Consider the following 20,758-nt stretch of genomic DNA (forward strand, 5'->3'; position numbering starts at 1 on the left):
AAACAGAGGTCCTACCGCTTCTCTTTCTTCTTTAAAAAAAATAATAGCTGGATTGCAAGCCAGTCAACCAACTGGGGGAGTTTTTCGCAAGTCTGGAGACAGCGGCGCTTTGCAGTGCGAGACGGTAAGAGCTTCACCTGCCGAACGTCTCTTTCTTTGTGTGCCTCTCTTGCAACTGTTTCAAAACCTGTTGCTGCTGTTCTTGTTGTTCGAAGTAAAACCACAACTTCGCGCTCTGGCATCAAACTAATCATAAAGTTCCAGGGTGATGGGACGACGGGTGTGCAAAAAACACAGGAAAAGCGTTGCACGAGCAAAGAGCCCCCCCCCCATCAAAGAGAGAGAGAGAGAGAGGTGAATTCCTCGGAGCGCAGGAGACCCCCAACTCCACGCGCGGAGCAAAATCGCTCCTCCTTATCCCAGACAAAGGAGCCCGTCGGCGCCACCCTGGAGCTGTCTGCTAGGCGCAGGGAAGGTGGGGAGGGAAGGAGGAGGGAGAAGCGACTAGATTTTTCCCCGGGGTGCAGGAGGGGAGGAGGGGAGGGGGTCCAGGGAAGAGGAGAGAAAGAGGGGAGGGGGGAGGCCGGAAAGAGGGGAGGGGGAGGCTTGGCTTTCCAGCGGCTGAAAAGGAAGCCAAGCCTCTCCCTCCGGCCGCCCCCAAAGTACAAAAGCAGAGAAAGAGAGAACCGGTGGTGGGACTCCTTCATCGGCCGGGACCATGGCTGCCTCCTGCCAGAGCTGGCTCGCCAACGAGGGCAGCAAACACCTCCTTTTGGTAAGAGGGACCTTTGCCTTTCGAGGGTGCGCGCAGCCTCGCCGCCTCCATCGCAAGGTTGTTGCTCTCGCTGCGCTTGCGCGCGAGAGATGCTCAGAACCTGCCCATGCTCAGGAACGCTCTTGCCCTTTCCCCCCACGCAGGGTTGGGTCCAAGCCCTGCTCGGGAACGCCGAGCTTGGAGCCGTCCTGTGTGGGGAAAGGCCAGGAAGTAGAAGTAGAAGAAGGGGAAAGGAGAGAGCGCTCCTGAGCGTGGGCAGGTTCTGGGCATTACGCGCAGGGTCACAGGGTGAGGATCAATGCTTTTGATTGAAATCTAATGGAGAAAACCATCTCTGCCTCCCTTCTGGAAGGCTCATAGCTCATTGACAGAGCAGTTGCTTGGCATGTAGAAGGCCCCAGGTTCATCTCCAGGTAGGGTTGGGAAAGACTTCTGAAACTATGGAGAGCTTCTGCCAGCCTTGATACTGAGCTAGATCAGCCAAAGACCTTACTGGATACAAGACTGGTTCCTGTGTTTATTTCCCCACATAAATCAGCTTGCATTATTCCCACAACAGGCCTGCAAGGTAGGTTAGTATTACTGCCCCTCACATTTCTTCCCTGGTCTTTGACACTGGAAATGTCTGTTTTTAGGACCCACCCTGTAAGTTGTTTAAAACCATTTTTAATGTTGTATTTTTATTATTATTGTCATCTGCCCTCAGACCTTAGGGCGAAGGGAGGTTATTAATAAAGTAAAACCGTCACCATCCTAATTGCAATGTCAGAATGAGAGGCTTGCCTAACAACACAGTCCTAGACAGGGCTGCTCAGAAGTAAGTCAGTGGGTTCAATGGGGCTTACTCTCCGATGCGAGTGTAGGTTTGAAACCTAAGTAGTGATTTTGCAACAGATTTGCTGTGTCAATTACAGTACTCTGTTCGGGAGGTGGCATGAAATGCGAGGTTCATGGCACAAAATTAGTGCTAAACATCAGGTTTTTTTGGGGGGGATCCAAAATTTTGGGGTCACACATTAATGGAGCTTGGAATTTGAAATGGAGATTCCCTTTAACTGTCTCCTTTGTTGAACTGTGCTGGCTTTTGCTACAGAGGAACCCAAACCAACTGGGTGTGTGTGTGTATTTGAGTGTGTGTACATACATATGGCATAAGCACATCTGGGATTAAAAAGTGCTTTCAGTGCTGGGTAGCTGCTTTAGTTGAGATTCCTTCATTGCAGGAGATTGGACGAGATGACTCTCAGGGTTCCTTCCAAGCTTACATTTCTATGATTCTACAGATGACCATGAGAAATTAGGAAGCTACTACAGTGGTACCTTGGTTCTCAAACTTAATCCATTTCGGAAATCCGTTCCAAAACCAAAGTGTTCCAAAACCAAGGCATGCTTTCCCATAGAAATTAATGCAAAATGGATTAATCCGTTCCAGACTTTTAAAAACAACCCCTAAAACAGCAATTTAACGTGAATTTTACTATCTAACAAGACCATTGATCCATAAAATGAAAACAATAAACAATGTACTGCAGTCACACAATCAATCAATCAATCAATCAATCAGTAGCTGAACTGGGTTCTACACAGTCACACAAAAAAGGAGCCACAGAAACAAAAAGGCAAAATAAATAGCAAAAACAGACAGACCTCAGCGTAACACTCAAAAAGGAAGTGTGGCACTCAAATTGGAGGTGTAACACTCAAAACGGAACATATTTGGCTTCTGAAAAAGTTCGCAAACCGGAACACTTACCTCTTGGTTTTGCAGTGTTTGAGTTCCAAGGTGTTTGAGAACCAAGGTACCGCTGTATTGGTCCACCCAACTCTTTATCATTCACACTGGCTGGTTTTGGCTCTTCAAAGTTTCAGGCAGGAGTCTCTGCCCGAGCCCACCAGGAGAAGCTATGGATTGTGCTTGGCACCTTCTGCACTGAAAGCAAATGAGTTCAGGACCTTTCCCAAATTCCCTATTAATTTCAGTTCCCCACATTTTTGTTCTGAGTGTATGCTTGATGGACAGATCTTCTGTGCTTGTGCAGACTCTCCCAACCGGTCAGGGTTATACAGTGATAACTTCATCGGGATTCATTTCTCCTTTGCTTATGTTCACTCAGGCTGGAAGGTGTTAGTTATGGGTGGCCTTGGAAGACTTAAAAAGTGCTTTCAACAAATTTTCAACTAATTTGTGGAGGACAAGGCCACCTGTGGCTAGTAGTCAAGGTGTTCTGCCTCCACTGTTGGAGGCAGTACACCTCCAAATGCCAGTTGCTGGAGATCAGATGTGGGCAGAGTGCTATTTCAACCAGGTCCTGCTTCTGAGCTTTCCATGGGCATCTGGTGGGTCACCATTGGTCTTAGAGTTCCTACAAATCCAGTAATCTGAATTGTCTGTTTAGGGGCATTGCTCTTTCTTCAGCATTTGAGAGGTTCTGGGTTCAAATCCCAGACAACTGTGGTGGGGACCAGCTGTCTTTACCACTAGGAGCTGTGACTCTGAGGTAGAGCACCTGCTTTGCGTAGAGAAGATTTCAGGTTCATAGAATTGTGGAATCATGTTATAGAATAACGGAATCATAGAACTGTAGAGTTGGAAGGGACCCCGAGCATCATCTAGTCCAACCCCCTGCAATGCAGGAATCTCAGCTAAAGCATCCATGGCAGATGGCCACCCAACCTCTGCTTAAAAACCTCCAAGAAGGAGAGACCACCACCTCCCGAGGGAGACCGTTCCACTGTTGAACATCTCTTAATGTCAGAAAGTTCTTCCTGATGTTTAGTCAGAATCTCTTTCTTTGTAACTTGAAGCCATTGGTTTGAGTCCTACCCTCCAGAGCAGGAGAAAACAAGCTTGTTCCCTCTTCCATCTGACAGCCCTTGAGATATTTGAAGGTGGCAAGCATATCATGCCAAGGTCCAGTCTTTGGCATCCCCTATTAGAAACATCGGATGATGGAGAAAGCCTTTGAACCCTAGAGCAGGGGTGGGGAACCTGACACGCTTCAGATGTTGTTATTCTCATCACCTCTGACTGACACCTTTTCCAGGTGGGAGCTGTAGTCTATTGACATCTGGAGGGCCACAGGTCTTCCACATCTCTGCCCCAGAGGGCCACTCCCAGTCAGACTAGATTCAGCTGGACTAAGCAGACAAATAGCAGCTTCCTAAGAAGAATGCATGGGATGCGGGTGGTGCTGTGGTCTAAATCACAGAGCCTAGGGCTTGCCGATCAGAAGGTCGGCGGTTCGAATCCACGCAACAGGGTGAGCTCCTGTGGTTCTGTCCCTGCTCCTGCCAATCTAGCAGTTCGAAAGCACGTCAAAGTGCAAGTAGATAAGTTTGGTACTGCTCCGGCGGGAAGGTAAACAACGTTTCCGTTTCTGGTTTCGCCAGAAGCAGCTTAGTTATGCTTGCCACATGACCTGGAAACTGTCTGCAGACAAACGCTGGCTCCCTCGGCCTATAGAACGAGATGATCGCATAACCCCAGAGTCGTCCATGACTGGACCTAACAGTTAGGGGTACCTTTACCTTTAAGAAGAATGCACAGAGGGGCCACAGCTCACTGATCATTCACATTTTCTTCATGTGCAAGTTTGATTCCTGGCACCTCCATGTAGAACAATATGGTAGCAGGAGATTGCTATGACTTTTGTGCCTTCTTGTGGACACTGTGGGGAGCAGAATACTAGGCTACATTGGCTAGACCAGTTTCCCAGCCTTTTTCGGACTGTGGCCCCCTTCTGACCATGCTTTCTGTGTCCCCCCCCATGGGTGTAGCCAAGGGGAGGCAGGGGGCAGCTACATGACAAACGCCGGCTCCCTTAGGTTTAGCTAGCATGGTGCAGTGGTCTAAATCACTGAGCCTCTTGGGCTTGCTGATTGGAAGGTAAGCGGTTTGAATCCACACAACAGGGTGAGCTCCCATTGCTCCCGTTGCTCTGTTCTAGCTCCTGCCGTTCGAAAAGCAGTTTGAAAGCACACCAGTGCAAGTAGATAAATAGGTACCACTGTAGAGGGAAGGTAAATGGTGTTTCCATGCGCTCTGGCACTCGTCACAGTGTCCCGTTGCGCCAGAAGCGGTTTACTCATGCTGGTCACATGACCCAGAAAGCTGCCTGTGGATGAACACCGGCTCCCTCATCCTGCAAGCGAGATGAGCGCCACAACCCCATAGTCGCCTTTGACTGGACTAAACCGTCCAGGGGTCCTTTACCATTTACCTAAACAGATACTTATGGGATGCCTGCAAGCAGTGCCTGAGCAAAATTGCACTCTCTCCATTTGTGGCTCCCAGCAGCTGGCACTCAGGGGCATGTGTCCTTTGACAGTGGAGGGAGAACACAGCCATTAGGACAACTTCCTATCAGGTCTCCTCTTAGTCACCCCCCCCCAATCCTAAACTTAAGATCTAGCCTAAGGGTGCATTCTTGGGATGGCTGAGACTGCATGATTACCCTGTTATCATGTACTGCAGCTGCCAGGTCCATTTAGAGCTATCTGAGCTCATCATGTTTGCTAGCCTCAGTGCCAAAAGCGATCTCTTATCATTTTTAATTACAGACCCCACTGAAGCAAGTTGCTGGGGACAATATGCATGCCCACTCCCCGCCATCGTGGCTCCTTATTTGTAAATTCTGTGGGTTGAATACACACTAAACCAGCTGCACTTAGTTCCCACTGACATCTATGCCCCTTAAGCCATGACTGCCTTGGGACAATAAATAAATAAATCCCAGTGCTTGGACGCAGAGCCTTAAAGTGTATACCTCTGCCTGGAAAGAGCGAGGTGAAAGCTAAGTGTGGACTAGGCCTTAGTTGCACTTAGTTTCTACTGAACTCAAAGGGACTTAAGCTGTTATTGTCTCATTGCTTTCCATGGGCCGATCCAACCACCAAAGGAGATGGCGTTGGACTTTCGGAGGAAGAGAGGAGAACTAGCCCTGCTGTACATCGGGGAGGGCTGTGTGGAGAGAGTCTCTTCCTTTAAATTCCTAGGAGTTTATCTCAGTGAAGACCTTACTTGGAAAAGCAATACAACCCAGGTGGTTAAGAAAGCCCAACAGAGACTCCTTCTCCTCAGAGTATTGTGAAAGAACGATGTCAATCAACATTTGACGATCTCCTTCTACAATAGAAAGTGTCCCTTCATACTGCATCACGGTGTGGTACGCTGGTTTGACATCATCTGATAGGAAGTGCCTACAGAGGGTGGCAGATACAGTGCAAGATATTATGGGCTGTCCTGTGAATCCACTGGATGAAATAGTGGAAGAACGTTGTCTCAGGAGAGTGAGGAAAATTCTCAGGGATGATTCACACCCTGGCTGGCACTTTCTTGATCTCCTGCCCTCAGGCAGAAGATATAGAAGCATGATTAGTCGCACCAACAGGGTAAAGAACAGCTTCCATCCGTGGGCTGTTAGGCTGCTGAATGAAAAGATAACAGGGCAACTGACTTTCGGGTTTGGTGGGTGTGTGTCAGTAAATGAGGGGAATTAAGACTAAGAGAGCTGAGTGGGGGGTGCTTGTGTAATCTCACTGTATACAAGTTGTACAAGTGACAATAAAGTATTTCAATATCTGTGGTGGGAGTCCAGAGCGTATTGGAGATTTGCAGTCACACAGGACGGTTCTTCCAGACAACCCATTTACTGAACATTCGTTTTGATTTGTTTACAGGGAGGTTAGACAGTGTTGGCTATTTATTGAATAATCATTGTGATCACACCCACACCCCCGCTAAGGAGGATAGATAACTTTACATCAAGAAAGAGTTATCCCACACTTTCCAGAGCATTTTCCTGTCCTTTGCCTTATTGCGAAAAGTCTAATTATTTTGAGAGGGTGGGGTGTGGTGGGGAGTGGTTTTATTGCGCAAGAGCTCCCAATCAGCTGCAATTGAGAGAGGCAGGGTGGTGCAGTGGTTAGAGTGTCAGCCTGGGAGACCAGGCTTCAAAACGTCCCTTGGCCCCAGGACTGGGTGACCTTGGCCCAGTTGCCTAACCTACCTCACAGGGTTGTTGTGGGTGTTAAATGAGGATCATGTACACCAGGGGAAAAAAGAAAGATGGAATTTAAATACTGTAAATAAGCATGTAATCTGAATTTGCTGATATGTGAGCGAATCCCACCAGAAAATAGTGACGGTCTGAAAGCATCCCATGTTACAGTGAGATCATCACGGTTGGAAACCTTCCAAAAACACAGCTGGTGTGGCCCAACTACCCCCCCCCCCAATTTTATTTCTTAAAAGCCTTTGTCTTGCTTTTTCTCACTCAGCTTTTGAGCCTCCCCCTGCCCTGAGAGTTTGTTGCCTGTGTCTTCTCTCTGGTGGAGAGAGTTCTGGTTTTGCACATGCCCTTTCTACATGTAATAATAATTTCTTCCTTGTTCTCTTTCCTCCCCCCCCCCCCATTGCTTCCTTCAGCTGCTCTGGCTGTCTCTCAACGTGGGGCTCTTTTGGAAAACTTTCCGGATATATTATCGGGGGCCTCAGTATTACTATCTGCATCAGATGCTGGGGGTAAGTGGTAGATGTTTGCTCCCCCCCCTTTCCCTCTCCCCTGCTCTCTTTCGTTGGGGCTCTGGGAACGAGAAGGAAATGGAAAGTTTTGGCTAACTGGGCAGATTCGAGGCTTCTTGGTGACTCATGAGAAGGAGAAGGTGTGAATGTTGGGGGGGCAGAGGGGTTATGTAAGGGCAGGGGTGGGTGGGAGGGAAAGGAATAGGCTGGAGACTCTGTTTCTGTGTCTGAATTAAAGGAACGACTCTGTCCAGGGTCTGGGAAAAGAGAGCTCCCTGCCTGCCTGTCTGTTCTTCCTCAGCTCCCAGCTGCAGGCATCATTTTTTGGACTCTGGCATGTGAACCCCACTCAGCGGATGGCTGGGCTTGCAACTGTTAGTCATGGTAACTTTAACCAACCTCGTGGGCCCGTTCCGGTGAGAGCGCTTACATGCCAGCTCTCCTGATGTATTTTCTCAAGGGAAAGGATCTTCACTTCTTTTCTTTAAATAAAATGAACCTTCCTATCCTTTCCATCGTACTCTCACGAGTCCTGGTGCGGTTTTCTTTCGGAAAGCGCTGTCAGCCAAAAGAAAAAAGGAAAAAAGGGAGGGGAAATAGTCTACCCAGGATGTTTTAGCTAAAGATGGGGGAGAATTTTGATACAGCTTACATTTAAAGGTGGACGTACCTAATGCACACTTTTCTGGAACAACAATAATGGGGCGACGTTATTCCCGTTTTGCAGTTGGAATCAAGACTGAGAGAAGGCTATTTACACCCCAGGCAAGATTCTTCCCTGATTGCCGTTTCTGCGTGTGTGTTTTGCAAGGAAACCTAGATGTTCAAATGTGCATGTGTTATTTGTGCTGCGCATGGATTTTGCACTTCAAAGTTTCTTTGTTTATTGCACCTGTATTGAATAGAGCAGTGAAGGCATTGCTCGCTCAGTTTCAAACTCATCCTTTCACCCATTGGTGCTGTCTTCTTTTTAATTGCAATGTTCCTTTAAAAGCTTCAGGGCAGAAATCCAGGAAGAACAACTATTTCTTATGTGGAGGTATAATAATGAGAGCATCTTAATGTGCTGGTTTTCTCCCTGTCGCAAGGTGGCTCAAGGAACCTAAAAAACCTGCCTTTAAAAAGCAACAGCCAACCATGTCATCATAAGGCCTGGAAAGTTGATTTCTGTTTTTAATAACAGAAGTAAAAGTTCTGATGCATTTGTTGCACAGTGAAGCTATTATGAGGCACAGATAACAAGGATAGGGGAACGTATCCTGTAAGATTCAGATGCAGAAAACGTTTCTGGTTTCTGTTTTTCTTTCTCATTGTGGATTTGTCGGGGGGCGGGCGGGCGGGGAATGATGCTTTTGCCTCAGCTGCTAAGGTGCTCTGCAATGCTTGCTTGCTTTGGATTCAGTCCGCAGCACTTGGTGTGACTTACTTCTGAGCAAACCTAGGATCGGGTTACAGTTCTCCCTTTCTTTAGGAAGGGAATAATTGCCCCTGTTTTGATTTCAGGCATTCCAAAGCCTTCTGAAATTCAAAGAGCCATTTCTGTTGTTATCCCTTGTGTGGGGGAGAAGAGAGGAGGCAGGCAGCACTCTTTTTGATGTATGTTGGGATTTCTGTTCAAAAATGGTTGTCTAAAGCAATATATATATATATATGGGATGGAGGGCTTCATATTCAGATCAAGCTATTTTATAACTGAGGTTGCTTTTGGACTGTGTTTCTGGCAAGGCCAGGTTGCACAATTATAGAATTAAAGAACTGTAGAATTGGGAGGGATGCAAAGGATCGTCTAGTCCAACCTCCTGAAATGCAGGAATCACACATAAAGAATCAGTGATGGTGGTGTCCACATTTGCAAAAGTGTTATGTTATCTCAGTGTGGTGTAGTGGTTAAGAGCGGTAGTCTCGTAATCTGGTGAACCGGGTTCGCTTCCCTGCTCCTCCACATGCAGCTGCTGGGTGACCTTGGGCTAGTCACACTTCTTTGAAGTCTCTCAGCCCCACTCACCTCACAGAGTGTTTGTTGTGGGGGAGGAAGGGAAAGGAGAATGTTAGCTGCTTTGAGACTCCTTAGGGTAGTGATAAAGCGGGATATCAAATCCAAACTCTTCTTCTTTTTCTTCTTCACATGAGATGGAAAAGGTGAAAAGCAGCTCAGCTTTTGTTTTAGGTTGTGATGATGTCTCTTTTCTTCTCCCACTTTTTTGGTCTTCCGATAATAATAATAATAATAATAATAATAATAATAATAATAATAATAATAGAGCCATGGCTGTTTAAGTCCATATCATAGTGCTTTACATGTATGGTGTCAAAGTGGCCAGTGATGTAACAGCATGTAAAAGAAGGCCGGGAGACAGTCCTTTGGCTGAGGACAGTGGGATAGTCAAAATCTGGGGAAGGAGGTTTCTCCTTCAAAAGGGGCAGGAAAAGCAGCAAGAATAGCACGGAATCTTGTCTTTCGTTCTGGCTTCAGCTCAACTGCATTTGCTTGTGTCTGTGATTTTCCCGTACAAGCCGAAGAACAGATTTGGCTTGGCGGGTAGAGAGCATAGGTTTGCAGCAGAGCCTTCTCCTTAGAGGCACAAGTCAGTGAGACAGAATGAACCGATTTGCTGGGTTTTCTCTATTTATTTTTAGCCGTGCTGGCTGGGGGCTGATGGGAACATCTGGAGGGCAACAGATTCCTCCACCCCCCTTGACAGGGTCCTCAAGCGCATACCGAGGGATAGCTCAGTCAGCAGAGCATGAGACTCTTTATCTCAGGGTCATGGGTTTGAGCCCCACGTTGGGCAAAAAGATTGCTGCATTGCAGAGGGTTGGGCTAGAAAGCAGCGGTTCTCAACCTGTGGGTTCCCAGATGTTGTTGGACTACAACTCCCATCATTCCTGACCACTGGTCATGCTGGCTAGGAATGATGGGAGTTGTAGTCCAACAATATCTGGGGACCCACAGGTTGAGAAACACTGCTAGATCATCTCATGGCGCCTTCCAGCTCTATGATGAAGTATAATCTCAGATAAATTGTTATGTACCGAGTTGAATAGGATCCAAAATGCAGCAGTCTGATTGGTCCTAGAACAACAGGATCCAGAATGCAGCAGTCTGATTAGTCCTAGAACAATAAGATTCAGAATGCAGCAGTCTGATTGGTCCACAGGAGCCACCCAATCCAGCTCCAGGTAGAAGTGAATCCGCAACCTGATTGGCCTACAGGAGAATCCCGGAATTAGCCAATCACGTGGGGCCCATTGTGTAAATAATGTATATAAAGCAGACATTCTGGGGAACTTCCTTTTTTAAAATAAATAAATAATAATATTTATTACTTTTCCAACAATTTAAACACACAAAAAAGATTTAAAAAATAATAAAAAGCACAATACAATGCAATACAAAAACACTACATAACACATTAAGCTAGCAAAACAAAACAAAAACAATTTAAAAGACATCAAACAAAAACAATTTAAAAGACATCAAACAATTTCAATATCTTATCTTTCATTCACTTATTTCAGTGACCTCCTCACACCTCCCTTTTCGTATTCCACTTCTGTTGATTGTTTCAGCAACTCCTTTCCATCTTCCTCTGCTTTCTATCCTTTAATTATCTTAACAGATTCTAACATTATTTTTCCCTTTAATACTCTATTGATCTAATCATACTTAATTCCTTGTAACATTTCTACTAAAGCCATATAACTTCATTCCAACATTTTTCTAACATTAATTAATTTTACAATATTTCTGTAAATAGTCTTTAAACTTTTTCCAGTCTTCTTCCACCGATTCTTCTCCCTGGTCTCGGATTCTGCCAGCCATTTCCGCCAATTCCATATAGTCCATCAACTTCATCTGCCATTCTTCCCGAGTGGGTAAATCTTGTGTCTTCCAATACTCATTCTGGGGGAACTTCCATTCCTCCTCACCACCATGAGCTGAATAAAGAGCATGAAATCCACTCTCGACTCCGAGTATATATCATAAATAATCCCATTTCAGATGCTAACGGAGGGATTACCTGCTTTGCTTCAGGGTCCCAAACCCTCATTGCATGCCGGAAGGACACTTTTTAGGAAGCGATACCACATATAGCTCTGCAATTAGGAATGAAAAGCCTTCCTCTGTTTACACCACTGTCTTGCCGCTTCTCTGGAGAAAGCTTTCTCATTATGTCATAATTGCATCCTTTATTATCTTCTCGCCTGCAATATGGTCCAGATGTCCCATCAGTTTGCTGCCCCTTGATGGGATAGATAATAAGGAGGCCTCTGTACGTCCTTTGCTCCAACATGAGAGGAGCCTCGCTCTTCTCTGTGACCTCCACATCGTGGTGGTGGTGGGGAAATGGAAACGCTTTGTTCCTTGGTCCCCGTAGTACAAGGCTGGCTTTTGAAACAGTGGGGTGAAGGAGCATAGACCTAGATCCTCATATATATATATACTTTTACATCTTACTCATTTTTTTTTGACTTCCATCAGTCCCGTCTGAAAATTTTCCAATCTAATCTTTTAGTATGCATTTCTTATTTTCCCTGTTACATTTCAAACTCATAACCAATACAGTGGTACCTCGGGTTACATACGCTTCAGGTTACAGACTCTGCTAACCCAGAAATAGTACCTTGGGTTAAGAACTTTGCTTCAGGATGAGAACAGAAATCGTGCTCTGGCAGCGTTGCAGCAGCGGGAGGCCTCATTAGCTAAAGTGGTGCTTCAGGTTAAGAACAGTTTCAGGTTAAGAATAGACCTCTAGAACGAATTAAGTACTTAACCCAAGGTACCACTGTATATCTATCTTTTTCTACTTTGTAACACTTCGTATATTTCTCCTTACAAAACTTCTTGTAGTCCTACTAGCGTAATTTGTTGATTATAGTTGCTCTTCAAATAATTCATATACTTCTTCCAATCTTCTGTAAATCTCTGGTCCTGCAGGTTTTGAATCCGTCCTGTCATTTTGTCCAATTCTGCATAGTCCATTAATTTTGCCTGCCATTCTTCTTTTACCCTAGACCCTCCCTCATTTTGCCAAATGAAGATAGGGACTTGCTTGCACTCTAAGATTCTTACACGGAGAGAAACACTCTCACACTGCAGTCATAGACTCATACAGCTTTGTAAAGTTGGAGGTTAAGGGGTGATATGATAGCCATGTTCAAATATATAAAAGGATGTCACATAGAGGAGGGAGAAAGGTTGTTTTCTGCTGCTCCAGAGAAGTGGACATGGAGCAATGGATCCAAACTACAAGAAAGAAGATTCCACCTAAACATTTGGAAGAACTTCCTGACAGTAAGAGCTGTTTGACAGTGGAATTTGCTGCCAAGGAGTGTGGTGGAGTCTCCTACTTTGGAGGTCTTTAAGCAGAGGCTTGACAACCATATGTCAGGAGTGCTCTGATGGTGTTTCCTGCTTGGCAGGGGGTTGGACTCGATGGCCCTTGTGGTCTATTCCAACTCTATGATTCTATGATTCTATAAGGGTCCAACTCTACAAGGGTCATTTGGTCCAACCCCCTGCAATGCAAGGAATCTCAGCTAAAGCATCCATGACAGATGACCCTCCAACCTCTGCTTAAAAACCTCCAAGGAAGGAGTGTCCACCACCTTCTGAGGGAGACCATTCCGTGGTCGAACAGCTATTACTATCAGAAAGTTCTTCCTGATGTTGAGTTGGAATCTCCTTCCTTGGAGCTTGAAGCCATTGGTCCGAGTCCTACACTCCAGAGAAGGAGAGATCAAGTTTGCTTCACCCTCCATGTGACAGCCCAGAGATCATATCTCCCCTCAGCCTCCTCTTTCCCAGGCTGAAAGACCCTACTCCGATAGTCTTCGACCTTTGCAGATGTGAGAGCCACTTTTAGCCCCAACGTGAATGGTGGGACCCATTTCTTTTTTCTTTTCTTTCCCCCCAAAATTTTTTAGTTCATTTTATAACACAACTAAACAACACAAACAGAAAAACAAACAATACAAACAAATTCTTGTCGTGTCCTTATTTTTTCTAAACATTGTTAGGTGAGCTTCCCCAAGTCCCCCTTATCTGATTTTCCTTTTACCTCATCTTTAGCAGTTTACATATATAATTTCTAACCATTTTTTTTTATCACGCTTACTTTTACCACAAAAATCTTCACATTTTATCACTTACAAATAGTACTATTTTAAAATACACTATCTTCTGCAGTGGTACCTCGGGTTAAGTACTTAATTCGTTCCGGAGGTCCGTTCTTAACCTGAAACTGTTCTTAACCTGAAGCACCACTTTAGCTAATGGGGCCTCCTGCTGCCGCTGCACCGCCAGAGCACAATTTCTGTTCTCATCCTGAAGCAAAGTTCTTAACCCGAGGTACTATTTCTGGGTTAGTGGAGTCTGTAACCTGAAGCGTATGGAACCTGAGGTACCACTGTACTTCTAACCCTACAGCCTATATCCACTTCCAGAGCTATTCTAAGATTTAAATATTAACATATTTTCAAATATTCTTTAAACTTCCTAATTTGTTACCGTGTGCGTGATAGTAAAGCTGTTGGGACAACCCACCACAGTTCAGACTGTGATGCAGATGTGGGTTTAGACCCGCTGGTTGTAGACTAATGCTTGTTCTCCTTTTTCTGTTTCTGGAGGGCAAGCGATGCAGCAAAAATAACAGAGCCTCGTGGCACCTTAAAGATTAGCACAGTTGTGAACATTAGAAAGGCCCTGCTATAGCAGCCCATTCGAGGAAGGTCTGTAGCTTAGTGGTAGAGCATCTGCTTTGCATGCAGAAGGTCCCAGGTTCAATCCCAGGCATCCCCAGGGTGTTAAAAACAGACATTAATTAACCATTGTGGAAGGATGTATTCTTAATTGCCTGCATGTGCCCTCGGATGATTGACAGGTGGGCGACCCTGCAGATAGAAAGTCAATGTTTCGGGGGAAAGGTCCTTCTTCCTGACATAATCCTTTTCTGTCTGCACGGATTGCTCTGTAAAGCAGTCAGGCAATTAGAGCCCTTCCGCGCTTCACAGTCTGAAATAATACAGCCAAGCCGGTTGCATTGCAGGATTCTGTCGAGTGTGTGTTTCGGCTCTGAATCTCCGAAAGGGTTGCATGCCTGCTGAACATCTTCCGTTGATGTTGGGAGTGGAGAGCGGCTGCAAATGCAATTTGAGGGTGCCTGGAAAGTGGATACGCAGGATCGCTTGTGGGTCGTGCAGACATGTGCTCGGACGCTGGGAATGCAAACATCCATGTGGATGTTCAGAGCAACAGTTTCCAGAGCAGGCACGAGCTTTGCCATTTGGCTTTCGGACTCCTCCAGGCAGCAGCTGTCCGTGGGATGCCGCGTGATCTCCCTTGGCCAGCACACTCTGAAGTACAGGAAGTTGGGTCACGGCTGTGTGTGCCCTAGGACCTCTCCCTGAGATTTTAGCATTCATTAAAAGAAAAAGAAAAAAAGATTAAGCATCTATAACCCTTTTGCTTTCCAGAAATCTATGGCAGGAATGGGGAACCTCTGGGTGCTTTAGAATTAGATGAATTCATAGAGGATCAGATTATGAATGGCTTCTAGCTATGCTTTGCTTCTATAACAGACTTTTTCAGCAGGGGGCCAGTCCACTGTCCCTCAGACCTTGTGGGGGGGGCAGACTGTATTTTGGAAAAAAATATGAACAAATTCCTATGCTCCACAAAGAACCCAGAGGTGCATTTTAAATAAAAACACACCTTCTATTCATGTAAAAACACCAGGCAGGCCCCACAAATAACCCAGAGATGCATTTTAAATAAAAGGATACATTCTACTCATGTAAAAACAGCTGATTCCCGGACCGTCCGTGGGCCAGATTTAGAAGGTGATTGGGCCGGATCCAGCCCCCGGGCCTTAGTTTGCCTACCCATGTTCTATAGTTAGAGGTAGTAGTAGTTGTTGGCTTCCGTCTGTCTCGATATATAATGGAGTATACCTCCGGGGGTGAAGTTAGAGGTATTGCCAAGCATGGTTACAAAGGAAACTTCCTAACACTAGCTGAAACTGTTTGTCCACCCAGTCCAGTATTTTCCTCTGCTGTGTGAATGACAGCAGCTCTCCAGGGTCTGGGGCAGGGAAGCGTTTATTCTAGGGGTGAGAAAGCTGTGGCTGATGCTGCTTTTATCCCAACTGCCATCAACTCCACCCAGCATGCCCAATGGTGAGGGACGATGGGAGTTGGATTCCGGCAACATCTGGAGGACCATAGGTCCCTCACCCCTGGTCTGCTTCACCCCCTGCTACCCTGAGTAACTGGAAACGGCTGGGATTGACCCTAGCACCTTCTGCATGCAAGACAGATGTTCTGCTCCTGAGCTGCAGTCTCTCCACAGATCCTCAGATGTGACTTGTGGGCTCTTCTCAGCTTGGTGGCTTGGGAGCCTGAGCAGGCCTGCTTCTGACCCTTGCTGTTTTTGTTTAGCTAGGATTGTGCCTCAGCAGAGCTTCTGCGTCGGTCCTGAACCTCAACTGCAGCCTGGTCCTCTTGCCCATGTGTCGGATTCTCCTATCCTTCCTCCGAGGATCTCGGAAGGTAAGAAAGAACCATGCGGGTATAACTAGTGAGCTAGCACAAAGCCAATGGGAGGCTGCAGGTGACAAACTCCCCTTCTGACCTTTGCTTTCAATGTGGGGTGGCAGGGAAGTTGTATCAACACATTTAATGAGTCACTTTCATTGCAGTCGTATCCCACCCCGCCTGCAAGACACAATTTATGAGATACCTGGATGCTCAAGGCTGAAGATGCTATGTGTGAGCTAACTGAAGATTAAAGACATAGAGGACAGGGATGGGGTTCCTGTATCCCCCCAAATATCCCTGGGCTCCAGCTACAGCCAGGAAGGTTAATGATCAGGGAAGAGCTTCTGACAATGATCTCTGTGTACTCTGGGGAACTGGTGATCCTCTTGAGTAGAGCTGGGTGTGCTGGGCCCGGGGGTAAACCATGAAACGCGGTCCAAGACCAGACCAGAATCTGAAGGTTCCGCTAGGAGTCAGTCCGACAGGGCCAAGGCAGGAGACAAGGCAGGAAACCAGGCAGACAGGTACAGGATCTCAGGCAGGATGTAACATACAGCAATGTTACTCCCGCAACCTGGGGAGGGGTCCAACAGCCTATTATATTTGTCGGGGTAGCGGCCAGTCCTGATCCCCCGACAACTCACCTCCCTGTTTCACCCGAAGGCGAGCACTCCTCCTGCAAGTACTCAGGTCTCTCTTTCTCTCAAACATGAGTCTCTGCAGCTGGGGAGATGTTGGTGGGCTACTAGATCCAGGGGCCACCTCAGTCTCCCCTGACCCAACTGGTAGTGGAGCAGCTGTAAGTGATGGCCCAGCTGAAGACAACGAGGTAATCCCCACATCTGGAGCCAGGGCAGGCTCAGGCCCCTGACTCAGCCCAGCTGGTGTTCGTTGCAGGGGAACCTGTGCAGACTGGGGCTCTTCAGGATCAGACCCCAGACTTGGTTCAGATGATGCCTGAGGCAAAGGATTTGGTGTAGACTGAGACTCCTGTGGTTCCGAGTCTGAGCCCGAGTCCCAGGCCATCACACTGGGGGACCTTTGGCCCTCCAGATGTTATGCAACTGTCTCCACCCTTGAGCATTGGTTGTGCTGGTGGGGCTGATGGGAGTTGGAGTCCAGCCTTGCTCCAGAGCACTGTTCCTCAACCATTAGTCCTCAGATGTGTTTCGACTACAACTCTCATCATCCACAGATAACTTAGCCAATGGTCAGGGAGGATAGGAGCTGTAGTCCAACAACACTTGCAGTCCCAAGATTGGAAGACTCTGCTCTTAGAGCAAGGTTGGGGAACCTTTGGCCCTCCAGGTGTCATTGGAATACAGTTTTCACAATCCCCATCCAATGTAGCCACTGGCCTACAGCTGACAGGAGCTGTGGTTCAACAGGGAGCAGGGATGTGGCCTTCCAGATGTTGTTGGACTCATCCCTGACCATTGGACTGATGGGATCTATTTAGTCCAGCATCTGGAGAGCCATAGGTTAGACCAAGAGTGTGCAGGCTTCAGACTTGTTTTGTCCAAGAGCCTTGGGATCCACCAGCCAGCTGCAAGAGACGTACACTGAGAATTCACTGTGGCCATGAATTCCTTTTGAGTACCAGAGCTGAAGAGAACTCACAGCCCTCCTGTAAAAATAAAATAAACCCCAGCTTCCTTCACTTCATCAATATAATTTAAGGTGCAGTGGAGGGGATTCATTTTTATTGCTGCTTTAGTTGCGCAACCGGGACTCAGAAATCCTTGCCGATCTACTGCAAATCACCTCAATATTTACCAGGAGAGCTGGGTCTGTCTTCTTCCCACAAACTGCTGATTCACTTTGAGGTGAGAACTGCTGGCTCACTTGCAGACGTCTTTTTCCAGGTGGCAAGCCGAAAAACCAGGAGACTTCTGGACAAAAGCAAAACGTTCCATGTGACGTGTGGTGTGACGATATGTGTCTTTTCAGGTATGTTCCTTCGTTGACATAAGCAGCAGCTCTTGCTAGGAAGTCCACTAAACATTACAAGTGCTCTGTGGCTTTTCTTCAGATGTACACAAAGGGGGAGCCTCTCCCCACACTTCTTCTTACCCACCTGTGAGAGTTTTCTCAGATTTGCTGGTGTCTCAGAGGAGGAGGTCTGCATTTGGGCGCATGGGGAGTCCATGCTCTGCAGAGTTGTCTTTGATACTGCGCATGAAATCCTGCTGAAAGCTTTATGATGTAGAACAGATATCAGCGTGCATCCAATTAAAATCATGCAGTGTGGATGTCGGTTCACTTTCGAACCAAGTAGTGACAGCCCTTCAACATAGTGGGCCAAAGTAGGGGACGTGGTTACCCTCCCTTTAGGCCAGGGTTGGGGGACCTCAGCCCTGAGAGACCCCCAGTTTCTGAGCCCAATTCAAAGTGCTGGTGCTGGAGCCTTACACGGCTCAGGACCTCAATACCTGAAGGATCACCTCTCCCCATACAAACCGACCCAGTCCCTGCGTTTGTCATCTGAGGCCCTTCCCTATACCCGCCGCCCCTGAGAGGTTCAGAGGGTGGCAAGATGAGCAGGGGCCATTTTGGTGGTGGCTCCCTGACTGTGGAATGGTGCCAGGTGAAAACATTCCTTTGGCCATTAAATAATCTATGACCTGTTAAAGCTAGGGTGGGGGCCTGTTACAATGGTACCTCAGGTTACATACGCTTCAGGTTACAGACTCCGCTAAACCAGAAATAGTACCTCGGGTTAAGAACTTTGCTTCAGGATGAGAACAGAAATCGTGCTCCGGCGGCTCAACAGCAGCAGGAGGCCCCATTAGCTGAAGTGGTGCTTTGGGTCAAGAACTGTTTCAGATTAAGAACGGACCTCCAGAACAAATTAAGTTCTTAACCTGAGGTACCACTGTACTATGATTGTTTTATTATTAGGCTGCCATTTATTATGTTTTTATCATTGTACTCCATAAAATGTGTTCTTAATGTTGTACACCACCCTGGGATTTTTTGATAAAGGGCAGTATATGAACTTAATAGATAATGAGATGATGGTAAAAAATTATAATACAGTGGTACCTTGGTTTACAACCAGAATCTGTTCTGGAGGTCCGTTTGTAAACCAAAACAGGTTGTAACCCAAGGCACATTTTTGCCAATGGGGCCTCCAAAAATTTTTCTGTTCGTAATAAAAAAAATAAAAAATGGGTTGTAATCCAAAAAAAGGTTGCAAATCGGGACACACACTTCCAGGTTTGACGTGTTTATAATCCAAGACGTATGCAAACCAAGATAGCACTATAGAGGGAGGGTGGTGGGGTGTATGAGAGAGAGTGTGCAGAAACTATCCAGGTAAAATGTGCATTTGTTGCTCCGCCCACTTCTGCCTCTGGCCCCGCCCACTCTTGGCAGGTGTCCCGCCAAAGGCTGCCCAGAGGGAAACGCGGCCGTGAATGAAAGGTTCCCCTACCCCTGCTTCAGGGGATGAAACCTTCCGAGAGCATTTTGATGAGCTGAGTTGTCCTCTCTTTTCTAGTGATCCACGTTGCTGCTCACCTGGTGAATGCTCTGAACTTCTCTGTGAACTACAACGAAGAGTTCTTGGCGCTCAATGCAGCCAGCTACCATGGCGAGGTGGGTGGACAGGACTTCTTCTCCCTCCTCCCTGAAATTGCTGCCTCCCATTCTGCCATCATCAGGTGGCCCCTTGAAGCAGTGCGCTCAGGTGGCGGTGCGTTCCCCATTCATTTGCCACTTTTGCACCAGGGTCACACACCCGACATCGCTCACTTACGTGTCGCAATGCCTGTATGACCACAATAGGAGGATTGGAAGGGGCTGAGCCATATCTACTGGGCTTTTGCCCTGAGTGAAGCCCCGGAAGGGCACCATTGAGGCTCCTCACCTGTGCGTGTGTCTATAATAATAATAATAATAAATTTTTATTTATATCCCGCCCTCCCCAGCCGAAGCCGGGCTCAGAGCAGCTAACAACAGTACAGTGGTACCTCAGGTTACATATGCTTCAGGTTACATACGCTTCAGGTTACAGACTCCACTAACCCAGAAATAGTGCTTCAGGTTAAGAACTTTGCTTCAGGATGAGAACAGAAATTGTGCTCTGGCGGTGCGGCAGCAGCAGGAGGCCCCATTAGCTAAAGTGGTGCTTCAGGTTAAGAACAGTTTCAGGTTAAGTATGGACCTCCGGAACGAATTAAGTACTTAACCCGAGGTCCCGCTGTAAATGGAAAGCTTTTGGGGACTGGTGCTGTGGATCTGATGCGAATTCTAAGAAAGCGTGGGAGAAATGAATGTGTGGTCAGGCCCTCACTTTTCTTTCTCATTCTGGATAACCCGTCTTTCCTGAATGACTTTCCTCATTGCCCTGGGATTCTCTTGTCCAGCCTTTGTTCGCTGTTGGCTGGGGATGTTGTGAGTTGTAGTCCAAAATATCTGGAGGGCACCAGGTTGGCAAAGGCTGTTGTGGTCCAACACACAAACACACACACACACACACACACACACACACACAGAGAGAGAGAGAGCTCCTGATCAGCATTCTGAAAGTGCTTGGATGTTACATATGATTTGAGGAAGTCAGCATTTCAAACACAGAAGCACCAGCTCTTGCCCAGAATACAGATTAAGTTATCCCTGGGTAAATTTGCTAAATAATTCATACTGTCTGTCTCTGGTTTCTAGGATCCCAGGAAACTCCTTTTTGCTACAGGTAAGTCAGCAAAAGCTACTGCAGGATTGTGTTGAATCAGCTAACTTTCCAGGCTACGCTTTGAAAAACAGAAATGGACTAGTATTATAAATTACTGTTCTTCACTGGAACAAAGAATAGAATTCCTTGTTGAAATGAGCAGCAACGTCTTGTCTTGTCTTTTTATTTTTATTTTTTTATTTGTGAACATGCACATCATTTTTTTAAAAAAATAATATTTATTAAT

General features: G+C 46.6%; 1 protein-coding gene across 4 annotated transcripts in view; it reads left to right on the forward strand.

Annotated features, from left to right (window-relative positions):
• Positions 1 to 631: 631 nt before the first annotated feature.
• The window catches only part of NOX4 (NADPH oxidase 4), a 94,964-nt gene continuing 74,837 nt past the window's right edge, over positions 632 to 20,758 (forward strand). The window contains exons 1-6 of one of the 4 annotated variants that reach the window (XM_081197388.1): positions 632 to 775; positions 7,203 to 7,298; positions 15,742 to 15,848; positions 17,702 to 17,786; positions 19,339 to 19,436; positions 20,505 to 20,532. In XM_081197388.1, coding sequence (XP_081053514.1) covers positions 15,807 to 15,848; positions 17,702 to 17,786; positions 19,339 to 19,436; positions 20,505 to 20,532 — 253 coding nt within the window. In that variant the 5' untranslated portion in view covers positions 632 to 775; positions 7,203 to 7,298; positions 15,742 to 15,806. Of the gene's footprint in view, positions 776 to 7,125; positions 7,145 to 7,202; positions 7,299 to 15,737; positions 15,849 to 17,701; positions 17,787 to 19,254; positions 19,437 to 20,504; positions 20,533 to 20,758 lie in introns of those variants that run through there. The other 3 variants (XM_081197385.1, XM_081197386.1, XM_081197387.1) reach the window with 3 other exon arrangements.

The sequence above is a fragment of the Podarcis bocagei genome (assembly GCF_964188305.1).
Source record: "Podarcis bocagei genome assembly, chromosome: 6".
NCBI classification, from domain to species: domain Eukaryota; kingdom Metazoa; phylum Chordata; class Lepidosauria; order Squamata; family Lacertidae; genus Podarcis; species Podarcis bocagei.